The sequence below is a fragment of the Orycteropus afer genome, unplaced genomic scaffold, assembly GCF_000298275.1.
Source record: "Orycteropus afer afer isolate SDZICR_OR568_19922 unplaced genomic scaffold, OryAfe1.0 scaffold00179, whole genome shotgun sequence".
Taxonomy (NCBI): domain Eukaryota; kingdom Metazoa; phylum Chordata; class Mammalia; order Tubulidentata; family Orycteropodidae; genus Orycteropus; species Orycteropus afer.
This window is the reverse complement of record NW_006921766.1, coordinates 6720638-6734845: the sequence shown is the minus strand read 5'-3', so window position 1 is coordinate 6734845 and position 14208 is coordinate 6720638. Positions and strand designations below refer to the sequence as shown.

At 41.8% G+C, this 14208-nt stretch overlaps 1 protein-coding gene across 1 annotated transcript in view; it reads left to right on the top strand.

The window, feature by feature from the left end:
* Positions 1 to 14208, top strand: part of BACE2 (beta-secretase 2) — a 160041-nt gene that overhangs the window by 70157 nt on the left and 75676 nt on the right. Inside the window, exon 2 of the mRNA XM_007947284.2 lies at positions 4914 to 5002. Within this exon, the coding sequence (XP_007945475.1) occupies positions 4914 to 5002 (89 nt within the window). The remainder of the gene's footprint in view (positions 1 to 4913; positions 5003 to 14208) is intronic.

Below are 14208 nucleotides of genomic sequence, written 5' to 3'. Positions count from 1 at the left end.
GGCTTCTAAAGAAGACTTTGAAGGCTCAAGTCTACCCAGAGTTGCCTAAGAAGAAAGGCCTGGTGGTCTATTTCTGAGAGATCAGCCATTGAAAAGCTTACAGAATATAGTTCTACTCTGACATACATGGAGTCCTCATGAGTTAGAATCAACTGGATGGCAACTGGTTTACCTTATGGCAGCCCCTGGAGATTTGGTTATTATGCTCATTTAACAGGCAAAGCCCTGAATTCATAGGGGTGAGTGTTCCTGCTTTTGCCACACTGTATCAGTGACTCTTACATTTCACTGCTCATCCAGAGCCCCTGGGAGCCTTGTTCAAAATACAGATTCATAGGCCCCACTCTTGTCTGGGTAGAACTGTTGAGTGGATTCCCCTGCATAGCAAACCTACAGGACAGAATAAAACTGCACCATAGGATTTCCAAGGCTGTAACTTTACATAAGCAAACTGCTTCTTTCTCCTGTGGAGTATCTGGTGAGTTCAAGCCACCAACCTTCTGGTTAGCAGACAAGCACTTAACTACTGTACCACCACGGCCCCATAAGGAAGACTCCAAAACTTACTGCCATCAAGTCAATTCGATTCATAGTGACCTCTCCTTGGGTTTCCAAGGTGGTATCTCTATGGAAATTGATTACCCAACCTTCGTTCTGAGGAGTGGCTGGTGGGTTTGAACTGCCAGCCTTCTGGTTAGCAGTCAGATGCCTTAGGCACTACACTGCCAGAGCTCCCATAGGGGAGACTGGAACCCTAAAATAGATACTTTTAACACAGTCATCTGGTGATTCATGATCAGATGCAGCAACATGGGCAGGTTTGGGGAGAATCAGGAGCCCATAGTTGATACAAATTCAGAGATCAGTTATTAGTGAAGCCATTGGACAGTATTACCAGCACAAGAACCTTTCATTTCCCAAAGTGATTTAACAACTTACATTAGCTAAACAGAGAAACTCTTCTTCACCTGCCCAAGAGGATTTGCCTAGGTTCCATGACCGGACAATGTAACTCATGTGCAGCCCCCACCCAATCTGTCACTGGAATGGAGTGTTGCCACGGTGCCAGACAGGTTTCAGTGGAGCTTCTAGACTAAGACAGACTAGGAAGAAGGGCCTGATGATTTACTTCCAAACATCAGCTCCTGAAATCTATGGATCTCACCAATCCAATGTGCAGCCCATCACGGGAGATGGCACAGGACTGGACAATGTTTCATTCCATTGTGCCGTGGGGTCACTGTGAGTTGGGAGCCCAGCTAATGGCAGCTAACAACAATAGCAACATGAGCATTTCACTCCGGCATACTGATGATAAATATAAAACTGAGCATTACTAACATTGCATTGTCTGGAATTACTATTTTTTTGTTTGAGCAAGTTTGTACTTAGTTAAGTGTGATCATCATTAAAATGAATCAACATTTAAAATAGGGAAGGAACAGTGGAAAAATGAGGAAGAAATGAATAGGTGGTAAAGAATTGATTTTTTTAAGCCTATTTCCCACTTACTAGCCCCTAGCTATATTGTGCAAATGGGGCAGTGAGTGGAAAAGTACTGAGAATTCTCATCAGCACTTAGAATTTGGGGGGAAATGGACTCAGCAGATGAGTGGGCAGACACTGAGGATCCATGAGCTTTCACACCTGAGTCCACAACAGAGGTTCTAAGGGCCTATGTGCTGAGCTAAGAGGAAGATAGAGAGGGAAGAAACACTGCATAAGCACAGAGATGGGGAGCAGGGATGAGGCAGGGTGTAAGTGAACCAGTAAGAGACCCTCTATAGAGGAGCAGCGGTTGGAGGAACAAGACTAGTAAAGCACCCCTCACAAAAAAGTAAAATGAACTGGGGGTAACTCTTAATTTCCTCATTAACTAAGAGAGATGATGGGAAAGCTGGCTGGAGAGAGTCCAGTAAATGAAGGAAATGGCCACTGGATCCTTTAAAAGAGAAGATTCTAGGGTATAGAGCCCATTGAGGGAGAGGGCCTGGCAAGGTAGCCTGAGGGGTCTTTGGGTGGTACAATTAACACTGTTAGATGCTAAGCAAAATATTGGAGGTACTAGTCCACCCAGAGGCTCCTTGGAAGAAAGGCCTGGTGATCTACTTCCAAAAAATCAGCCATTGAAACCTTTTGGAGCACAGTTCTACCCTTCGATTGCCATGGGTTAGAATTGACTTGACAGCAACAGTAGCAACTGGGTGTCCTGAACCCTGGAATAAGCTGTGTAATGATGTCTCGGGAGCAAGAACTGCCCCTGGTGGGCAGGCTTCTCACCACTCTGTGGATTGGAGTGCATGGCAAGCAGCCCCAGACAAGATGGAGAGGAGTCAGGGATTATTCCTACAACACTCACTAAGGAAAATCAAAAGTTCACCTGGAGATGCCTGTATTAACTGTGAAACAGCTTAAGGTTTACATAAACCCACTTAAGATTAAAAGAAAGAAGAGGTCTGTCATGCAAAAGAAAGATGAAAAATCCATTTTGGAAGAAATAATAACAAAGGAATAGAGAAAAATTCCTTGAGTGTGTTGTGCTATAGATGTATTTCACCAAACAGTGAATTCAACAGAATATAATTCAAAAGTGAGATGAAGGGAATGCAATGGAATATTGTAGCACAAGGAAATAAGTTGAGGAGCAAAAAGGCATTCCTGTAAGACTAATAACTGCATTAGAGATAGCAAGGAGCAAAATCAACCTGTCAAAGAATAAAAAATCAAAAAGCAAAAGAAAACCAAATTACTGCTATAAAGGGAAGGCTCAAAATAAATTCTGAAGAAATTAGAACAAAAGTATTACAATGAAACCTGCAAAAACCAGTCCTGTGTAAGGCAGAAATCTGTCTCAAGTATCTCCTTTGAAAATGAGCAAAAGAAAAGTGGTAGAATACTTACAAGCTCTAGAGAAAGAAGGCAGTCCCAGCCAGTTCTGGCCCTCACACGTTTCACTGTAATAGACATGGAAGACCAAGATGACAGTAGAATGACTGAATAAAAACTTAACAAGTGGAACAGAAAAACAATATACTAGCAAATTTGCCTGAAAATTAAGTAAAAGTAATTTGAAATTTTAGATTGAAATGTCAACCTCATTTTCTAGGAAAATTTAATTGGACCAACCAATATTACTATATATTAATAAAATATATTGTGATAAAAATATAGAAGTTTATAGAAAAGAAAAGTATTCTTCAGTATCTAAGCAGAAAGAAAGTTACTTTCAGAGAGAAAAATTAAGAAAATTAAGAAAAATTAAGACAAGCCTCAATTTTCTCTAAAATACTGCCGGATGACATTGGAGAAAAATCTATAAGATGTTGAGGGAAGGGGAAAAAAAAAATGACCCAAATATGTTATACCCAGACCCACCAGCCAGCCACTCCTCAGAAGGAAGGCAATCTACTTCCATGAGATTGTTGTTATATGCCCTTGAGTCATCTCTGAGTCATAGTGATCTCTCCTTGGGTTTCCAAGGCAGTATCACTACAGAAGTAGATTGTCCAATCTTCCTTCCGAGGAGTGGCTGGTGGGTTTGAACTGCCAACCTTCTGGTTAGCAGTCAGGTGCCTTAGGCACTACACCACTAGAGGTCCCAAGGAGGGGTCGCTATGAGTTGAGACTGACTTGATGGCAGTGAGTTTGTGTTTTTTGGTTTAGGCAAGTCAATAGTCAAGGTCATGGAGAGTCATCCTCAAACATGAAAGCACTTGAAGAATATGGCATCCATCGTGGGACAGGCCACTGAGCAAAGCATAGGCATTCAAGGGTTGGATGAAGAATCTCTGGTGCAAGCTGGTGAGGCTGTTTTCTTACAGAACAATGACTGAACAACTGTGGGGAATGTGATAAACCTGAGAAGAGAAAAGCAACAGTATAACATATTGAGAGGTTGGGTGGGACAGAGATTCTTGAAGAATTAGATGCCTTCAGCTCCTTTCTTAGTAGAAGGTTGATATTTTCCAGACAATAGCTAAAAATTATAGCCAAACCAAACTCACTGCCATCAACTCGATCCTGGCTCATAGCAACCCCTCCTTGGGTTCCTGAGGCGGTATTTCTATGGAAGTAGAGTGCCCAGTCTTCCTTCTGAAGAGTGGCTGGTGGGTTTGAACTGCCAGCCTTCTGGTTAGCAGTCAGATGCCTTAGGCACTATGCCACCAGAGCTCTTAGAGAGATAAAAAGGACAGCAGTGGTTGAGTGGTAGAATACTTGCTTTCCACACAGGAAACCCGGATTGATTCCCAGCCAGTACACCTCATGTGCAGCCATCACTCGTCTGTCAGTAAAGCTTGTGTGTTGTTCTGAATCTGACCAAGTTTCAATGAAGCTTCTAGATTTAAACAGACTAGGAAGAAGGGCCTAGCAATCTACGTCTGAATATGAGCTAATGAAAACCCTGTGGATCATAATGGTCCAAACCACGACTGGTCATGGGGACGGCACAGGACTGGGCAGAGATTAGTTCTTTTGTGGCACAGGGTCACCATGAATTGAGGGATGACTTGATGGCAGCTAACCAAAAAAAAAGAGGATTTAAATAACCAGGCAAAAGCTCAGAGTTAAGAAAGAGCTTTTTAGTAAAGGCCCAGTGGCTTAAGAAATAATTCCTAGTTACTTAACTGAATTTATTTTCTTGCAAAGCTTTCTGTGGGCAGATACAAGCTCAGTGTGCAGCTAAACAAAACTCCTTGACCCTTCCTAATGCAAGCTGCTTAATACACTGTTTAGATTTCGGTTCTTTAATAGTTTTGGTTTTTTTTTCCCCATCTAATTGGTGTAAGTCTTTTCCAATTGATAAATTGTTCTTGGGCTTAGTGCTTAGTTTTTAAAAACTTATTCAAGAGTGTTGCCTTGTTCAGATAACCTGATGGTTTCTATTTTTTTCTCCTTTTTTTAAAAAAAAAAAGCTGCAGATCCTTGTTGACACAGGCAGCAGTAACTTCGCTGTGGCGGGGGCTCCACATTCTTACATAGACTCATACTTTGACACTAAAAGGTAAGTGATGGAATGAAAGTTTGGAGCGGCTGGGTTTGGGGCACCTCTTGAATTAGCCTACTTCAAAATGGGCAGGAGTAAAACTGCCATATGGCTGTTAATATTTTAAGTTTAGGAGTGTGTGTGTGTATGCACATGTGTGAGTGTGCTGTGTGTGTGTGTTTGTGCAGTATGTGTGTGCAGTGTGGTATATGTGTATGGTGTGGCATGTATGTGTGGCATATGTGTGTGTGTGAGAGTGGTGTATGTGTGTGTGGGGTGTGTGTGTGTGTGTGTGGTATGTGTGGTGTGCTTTATGTGTCTATGGGTGTGTGTGCATGGGTTGGTATATATGTTAATATTCGTTCCAGGGGAATTCAGAGTAGGACACTCCTAATAGCCTTGAGGCATTTACATAAGAGTCACTGTACAGAAATGCAAGTCAAACATAGCTCATGCAGTTATACGTGAGTCTCAAGGAGCAAGTGATCCTGTGATGCTTTTCACAGCCCCTCTAGTTCTAAGTCCTGCATGGTGCAAACTATTACTGCACTCAGCTGCTAACCAAAAGGTTGACCATTCCAGCCCATCCAGAGGCTCCTTGGAATAAAGGCCTGACCATCTATTTCCAAAAATTCAGCCGTTGAGAAACCTATGGAACACAGTTCTACTCTGACACACATGGAGTCGCATGAGTCAGAATCCACTCAGTGGCAGCTGGTAACTGATGGCTAGCCCTGAAGTGGAAGCAGACTCAAGCAGAGAGAGAAAAGATTGCATGTGAGTGTGAGACTGTTCTAGACAGGGGTGTGAGGCCAATCCTCCAGCTGGAGAAGTGCATAGGAGACCCCTTTGCATTATCCCTATGGAATTCAGTAGGAAGGAGCCCTGGTGGTGCAGTGGTGAAGCAGTCAGCTGCTAACCAGAAGATTGGCAGTTTGAACCCACCGGTAGCTCCAAGGGAGAAAAGACCTGGCAATCTATTCCTGTAAAATTACAGTCTGGGAAGCTCTATGGGACTGTTCTGTTCTGTCACATAGGGTCACTGTAGTGAGAATTGATTCAACAGCACACAACAGTTCAGTAGGGGGTTAAGGTTTAGGTCATGGAATTCATATCTGTTTACAGTGGTATTTCTGAATGAGAGCAATCCATGACTCATCTGCAGAGGGGGCCTTTGTGGGGCCTACTTCCTTTTGGGTACCTGTAGTTGCTTTGATACTATATACATCTAATACTGTGACCCTAAAATTGACACATTCAATAGACAAAACAAGCTGACATGCAGTAGTTAGCTTCTTAGGGTCATGAACCCTCCAGACTCAAAAGTACTGCATCACATTTCCCGACTATGAATCCTTTGTGTGCCTTCCTTGTCTCACTTTTCTTGACCACACTCCCTTTGTTCTAGGGAATCAACCCCAACTGGGAAACAAAGGTGGGGAATATAGCAGCTGGAAGGTTTCTAAAATTTCCAGGCTGTTCTAGTAAAGCAAGGTGACCTGCTGGAGGATCCAGCCCTGTGCTTGCTACGGAAGCCGTGTCTCTGGTGGCACGAATAGATACAGTCTCTGCTGTTTTCCCTGCAGTTGCTTCAGGGAGGAGAAAGTAGTGGTCGTGGTTAGTGGGGCTACATGAGAGTACAGAGAAATATGGTTGGCCCCTCTATCAAGGATTTTATAGCTTGGCTTATGATTCAGAGTGTTGGTAAGCTTTCATCATTGTTATTCCAGGACAAAACTCCTGACCTTTCTTTGGTAGCTCCGTGACTGAGAAGACTATCATGTGGCCAGAAGCTGATGCTATAACCACAGTTATATATGTAACTACATTGCCTCTGTGTACTTCAGTAGGAGTCCCTGGGTGGCACAGATGGTAAATTGCTTGACTAATAGCTGAAAGTTGGTGGTTCAAATCCAACCAGAGGCACCTTGGAAGATAGTGAATGGTGACATTTCTGTAGGGAGGAGGTTTATGAAGCTAGTTTATGGTTCTCCTGCTACCCTTTGCCCTTTCCCATTCAGACTGGTGATTGATCCAAATCGTCTGCCCCTAAACTACCTCATCCCTATTTCTTACTCTGGACTGGTTCATCATGGAATAGATGTTGAGTTGGTTCAGCCCTCTCATTTACAGTATAGGAGGTCCAGGAGGCCAAGGATTCTAGTCCAAATTCAAATTTCCAGGTCAGTGGCCTTTGGCCCCCGTACCCCCTTTTTTCTAATTAGTGCTTTGTAATGACTTGAAATTAAATGTGAAGATGATAGAACTGCCATTGAGTTAATTCCAATTAATAGCGATCCCCATTGGGTTTCCAGGTCCCTAAATCTTTGTAGAAGTAGAGTGCCTCATCTTCCTCCCACAGAGTGGCTGGTGGGTTTGAACTGCCAAGCTTCTGATTAGCAGTCAGATGTTTTAGGCACTGTGCCACCAGAGCTCCTTAACTTACCAACATATGCAATACTAAAACAGACTGTAGAGGAGGCTGCCCAAGCTGTTTGTAATCGGTTGCTAACCCAAAGGTTGGCAGCTTGAACCCACCTAGCAGCACCATGGAAGAGAAGGCCTGGTGAACTGCTTCTGTAAAGATTATAGCCAAGAAAACTCTATGGAGAAGTTCTACTCTATAACATGTGGGGATGCCACAAATCAAGTCTGAATCAGTGCCAGCTAACAACAACAATGTCACTTTTCAAAGAAAGCATATCTTACACAGTCACAAGCATATTTGAAATTCTCTGATGTAGTATAACCAGTAACCAGTTGCTATGGAGTGGAATCTAACTTTTGACAAACCCATGCGTGTCAGAGCAGAACTGTGTTCCTTAAGGTTTCCAATGACTGAGTTTGGGGAAGTAGATCTCCAAGGCCTTTCTTTGAGGTGCCCGTGAGTGGACTCGAACCTCCAACCTTTCAGTACACAGCTGAGCTTTAACAGTTTGCTCCAGGGAGTCCTCTGATATATCAGGAGAAATAAAAAGAAAATAATTTAGAGTAAGGTAATAAGTACCTCAATGTGTTAGTACTTTGAGTCAACAACCCTAGGAGATCTGTGAAATGAGGAAATGCTCAAGGCTGTGTGAGAATCAACACAGACATGGCTGTACCCAGGGTAGAGAGATAAAGCCAGGCTGAGTTGGACTCTGATACCCAGGGTGAAGATTTTATGGAATAGTGAAGAATCTTAGATACTAAATCCCCAAAAAGTAAGGTATCATCTTCCCTCAATTTGCACAATAGTTTCATTCCTGGAAAATTCTATGTATATTAAAACTATGTAAAATATTCTCTGTGCATATGTGAAATGGAGGCACATTCTCTGCTCAGATAATCATCAACAGGATTTTCATCCATCTGGATGTCCAGAGGGACCTTGGGAAGTAATACAGGACATGGGACAATTCTTCATCTTCCACAAATGCCCTGCAGATTTCCAGACATCTATGGTGCTATCCCACCAACAACCAAACATCAAGGAACCAATTGCCATGGAGTTGACCACAACTTGTGGAAACCTCATGTGTGTCAGAGTACAACTGCACTCCATAGCATTTTCAATGGCTGATTTTTCTGAGGTAGAATCACCATACCTTTCTTCCCAAGTGCTTCAGCATGGACCTAAACCTCCGACCTTTTGGTTAGCAGCTGAGCATGTTAACTGTTTACACCACCCAAGGACTCCATACACTCCTCTAAAAATTTCCAGAACTCTCCTGAGGAGGAGTACCTCTGAACTGAGCACTACCCATCTTGGTCCCAAAGCATCCCTGCTCCTATGTTCCTTCCACTATGGGGTTCTGGTCTACACTGCATGTTGACTCAGTTTACCCACATCTACCTTGGGGCATAGAGCATATAAGGCAGAACATGCAAACTTGGTGACTGATTCCATATTTAGCCCATTTTTCCTTCCTCTAAGAAGCCCTGGTGATACAATGGTTAAAGTGCTTGGCTCCTAACCAGAAAGTTTGTGGTTTAAGAGAAAGATGTGGCAATCTCCTTTCATAAAGATTATAGCCTTAGAAACCCTATGGGGCAGTTCTGCTCTGTCCTATAGGGTCACTTTGAGGTGACATCAACTCAACAGCAACGAGTTTTTATAGACAACTGTGAGGTGCTGGTGGTTCAATGGTAGAATTCTTGCCTTCCATGCAGGAGACTTGCATTCAATTCCTGGTCAATGTGCTTCAAGCACAGCCACCACCCATCTGTCAGTGGAGACTTGCATGTTGCTCTGATGTTGAACAGGTTTCAGTGGAGCTTTCACACTTACACTGACTAGGAGGAAAGGTGATATACTTCTAAAAATCAGCCAGTGAAAGCCTTATGGATCACAATGGTCTGATCTGCTACCTGTCATGGGGATGGTACAGACAAGGCAATATTTCCTTCTTTTGTACATGAAGTCACCATGAGTCAGGGCCTAACTTTATGGCAGCTAACAACGACAACTTAAGACAACTACATGTCTTTTTCTTTTACCTTCTACTTTGTTCATTGGTTGAATTGTGGTTCCCTTACCTGCTAATCTTGCTTGGCTTATTCAAGTGACTTTTAAATCCATGGCCAAGCTTGTGTTCAGGTGCTAGATGGTATCTTTTTCATTGGGCTTCTCCAGCTTCTTTGCTCTGATTTAATATGAATGTCTATACCTCCTTTGATGATTGAGCCTTCCCTCTTGCTAATCCCACAACAGAGTTTAGAACAACAACCCCTGTAGTTAGACTCCCTATCTGAGCTTTGTAAGTGGTCAACATTCTCATCTCCTTTTGGGGGTAAATAAGAGAGACCATAGAACCTACCCATGTCTGGAGGAACCCCTAGACTTACCAACAATTATCAATTTCATCCCTTTGACATATCTGCAGTTCAAATCTCAACTTAACTTTCCTAATTTTCAAGTAATACATGAAATTGCAGACGAAATGTTGGAAGGCACTCAAAATAAGACTGGGGAAAAGCTGCCTCATCAAAGTAGCATCTTTTATGACGTAGATGGAGTAAAGTTGTCGGGACTTCCATTTGCTGATGAGGCATGACTCAAAATGGGAAGAAACAGCTGCAAACATTCATTAATAATTGGAACCTGGAATGTAGGTAGTATGATAGTAGGAAAACTGGAAGTTATCAAAAAAAATAAATAAATAAAATGGAATGCATAGAGATCAATATCCTAGGCATTAGAGAAATGAAATGGATGAGTTTGGGCCATTTTGAATCTGCTAGGAATGACAAATTAAAGAGGAACAGCATGGCATTCATTGTCACAAAGAGTGTTTCCAGACTATCCTGAAGTACAGTGCTGTCAGTGGTAGAATAATATCCATATGCCTATAAGGAAGACCAATCAATACTACTACTATTCAATTATATACACCAATCAGTAAAGCCAAAGAGGAAGAAAATGAACATTTTTACCAACTTCTGCAGTCTGAAATTGACCAAACATGCAATCAAGATGTACTGATGATTATTGGTGATAGAAATGTGGAAGTTAGAAACAGAGGAATCATCAGTTGTTGGAAAATATGGCCAATATGGTGATAGAAATGACCCTGGAGATCACGTGATAGACTTTTGCAAGACCAATGACTTATTCATTGCAAATAACCTTTTTTTTCTTTTTTTTAACAACATAAATGGCAGTTATACACATGGATCTTGCCAGATGGAATACACAGGGATCAGATTGACTACATCCATCAAAAGACGACAGAAAGGCTCTGTAGAACAGCTGGAGTTGACTGTGAAACAGCAGACCATCAGATACTCATATGCAAATTCAAGTCGAAGCTGAAGACAATTAAAATAAGTCCACAAAAGCCAAAATATGACTTTAAGTATGTTGTTGTTGTTATGTGCTGTGGAGTCGGACCCAACTCATAGCGACCCCTCCTTGGGTTTCCGAGGCAGTATCACTACGGAAGTAGATTGCCCAACCTTCCTTCCGAGGAGTGCCTCGTGGGTTTGACCTCCAGCCTTCTGGTTAGCAGTCAAGTGCCTTAGGCATTACACCACCAGAGTTTCCAGCATTAAGTATACTACCTCAATTTACAGACCATTTGAAGAATAGATGTTATGCACTGATCACCAATGACCAAAGACCAGACAAGCTGTGGGATGACATCAAAAGCATCATACATGAAGAAAGTAAAAGGTCATTAAAAAGAAAGGAAAGGAAGAAAAGACCAGAATGAATGTCAGAAGAGACTCTGAATCATGCTTTTGAATGGACAGTAGCTAAAGCAAATGGAAGAAATGATGAGATAAAACAGAAGATTTCAAAGGGCAGGTCAAGTAGACAGAGTAAAATAGTATAATGAAATGTTCAGACTTGGAGTTAGAAAGCCAAAACAGAAGAACAAACTCAGAATTTCTCAAACTGAAAGAACTGAAGAAAAAAATTCAAGCCTTGACTTGCAATACTGAAGCATTCTGTGGGCAAAATATTGAACAATGCAGGAAGCAAAACAAGATGGAAGGAATACACAGAGTCATTGTACCAAAAAGAATGATCAATGTTCAGCTATTTCAGGAGGTAGCATGTAATCAAAAACCAATGGTACTGAAAGAAGTCAAAGCTGCACTAAAGGAATTGGCAGAAAACAAGCTTCCAGGAATTGACAGAATACCCACTGAGATGTTTCAACAAACGAATGAAGCTCTGGAGGTGCTTATTCACATATGCCAAGAAATTTACTTATTAAATATAAAACCACCCACATTTTGGGCCTCCAGACTTGATACTCTGGTGGCATAGCGCCTAAGGCATTTGACTGCTAATCAGAAGGCTGGTGATTCAAAACCACCAGCCACTCCTCAGAAGGAAGGTTGGACAATCTACTTCCATAGTGATACCGCCTCAGAAACCCACGGAGGGGTCGCTATGAGTCAGGTCCAACTCAATGGCAGTGTGTAGATTTGATACTGCCTTTCTTTTAAAAAGAACCATTTTTCAACAGAGTTACTAGTTTTCTTAGTTGAATCAGATGGAAGCATCGCATTTCTGAGTTTTGGCGGAGTCTAACTCACGCCATCAATTCGGATCCAACTCATAGCGACCCCTTCTTGGGTTTCCGAGGTGGTATCAATTTGGAAGTAGATTTCCCTATCTTCCTTCCAATATCAAGTCATACAAATGAACAAATAAGCCTTAGAAAAAATACAACCAGAACGCTCCTTAGAAGTGAGGATAGTGAGACTTCAACTCACCCACTTTGGGCCTGTAATCAGGAAAAGACCAGTTGCTAGAAAAGGACATCATGTTTGGTAAAGCAGAGGCTCAGCCAAAACAATGAGCCATAACAATGGTCTCAAACATACCAATAATCATGAAGCTGGCTCAGGACCAGGCAGCGTTTCATTCTGTAATACATAAGGTTGTCAGGAGTTGGAGCCAATTTGATGGCAACTAAAAACTACAACAAATTCTATCAACTGCATCCCTACTGCCATGCTTGCTTTTCAGGTTAAATACCTGCTAGATGTATTATAACCATCTTTTATTTGCTTTCCTTTGTTTTTTTCCCCTCTCATAAGGTTAGTCAATACAGATTTATTATTGTAAAGACAGGAACGTTTTCTTCCTGTGTAGAGTCTGTGTCGTGAATTTGTCTAATGCTTTCAGCTAGCTTTAAGATTGCCTAAGGTACACTTTCCATCATTGTATTTCATGGAAGCCAAGAGAACGTCCTCACTTCCTTTCTCAATTTGTGACAAAGGTTTCTTTTCTGAGCTGTAACTCCTATCCTGTGATGTTTCAGTATTTGCTTGTCCCTCTGATCTCTCTTGGTTATAATAAGGTTTCTGGTTGGGTTTGTTAGCCTCTTATTCAAGTTCCCCAGTCTTTGGATATTCAGGTTTAATGCTTCCTGAAACATTTCTCAGTAATTGGAGATTTGGCTTGGGGTCCTTTGACAGGCTCTCTTTGATTTATAGAATGAGACGTCAGGTTACCATTAGTCATTTGTGAGCTTGTCTCCATCAGAAGCCCTCTTTTCATTGGTGAATGTTCCAATGAGTTACTATATAGCAAAAAGAAGGCAGTATAATTTTCTAAAATGTATTTCTTTTATAGCCAATGAAATAGCCTCCAGCCAGTTGGCTTGATGAGGGATCAAATATACTCATCCTTTGACCTCTACTAATCTGTTCAGGAAATTGAGTATTTTTCCATTAAAAAGTCTCCTTGCTGCTATACTCCACCTGTGAGGAAGCCCACCAAGCTTCACCCTAAGTTGTGCTTTTCCTTGCCAGACACTAAGTAGAATTAGGGAGTTAAAGAATTACCTGGTGACCTCATTGAAAAACGCTAAACTGAATACTAGAGATAAGATGCCTCACTTTTCCATGCCATGATGACAGATATGTTTTCCTGGTTAAATAAGTTCTTCACCTGTATGTTGTTTGCCTATTCAGAAGGGGACTTGCCACTTTGGAGCCCAAGACCATATGCCATTGTTGAGCATGGTGATGAACCTCCAGTTGGGCAGGTTGATTGAGCAGCTGCTGGGCCTTCAGTGGCCCCATTCTGTCTAGTCTGGTCCTTTCCAGAATCATATTAGAAGGATAAAAGGAGTATCTGGTCAATAATCCTGCACATAGATCCTAGACCCTAAAGTATGCAGAAGCACCTAGGGAAGTCTTGGGTTGAGTTCTTTGGGAGACCCAACATTCCCTGGGTGAGGTAGTTTAGGAGAACCAGAGCAAACCCAAGGATTCAACTCTTTTGAATTCTGTCCTCCCACCTTTTCATGCTCTCTGAAAACACTAGTAGGTTTCTTTTAAAATAGTAAAATGTTCTGTAGCTATTTTCTCTTCAGTTCCATTGATTTAACTTTTTAATCCTATATTCCCTGAATACTCATATCAGAGGAAGAACATCTCCTGAATTGGATTCAAAGTATTTTTATTGCTGTGAGCGGACTTTTTCCCAGTTGCCCACATCCCTGATTGATTGCTGCTTCTGAGAACTGGGAATGGATGTTGCAGATACAAAGCCAATCTGGGGTTCTCTGTATATATATTTAATTAATGTGCAGAGCAAATGAGGGCCGAAACATTTTAAAAGTGCCAAGAGGTAGGATGTTAGGAAATGATAGAATAATGCAGTTTTTAAGATTAAAGTACTGAATAGTACACTAATCATCCTTGTTGTTGTTGCTGGGTGCTGTTGATTTAACTCACCTAGACCCCATGGACTATGGCACTTGACTGCTAACCAGAAG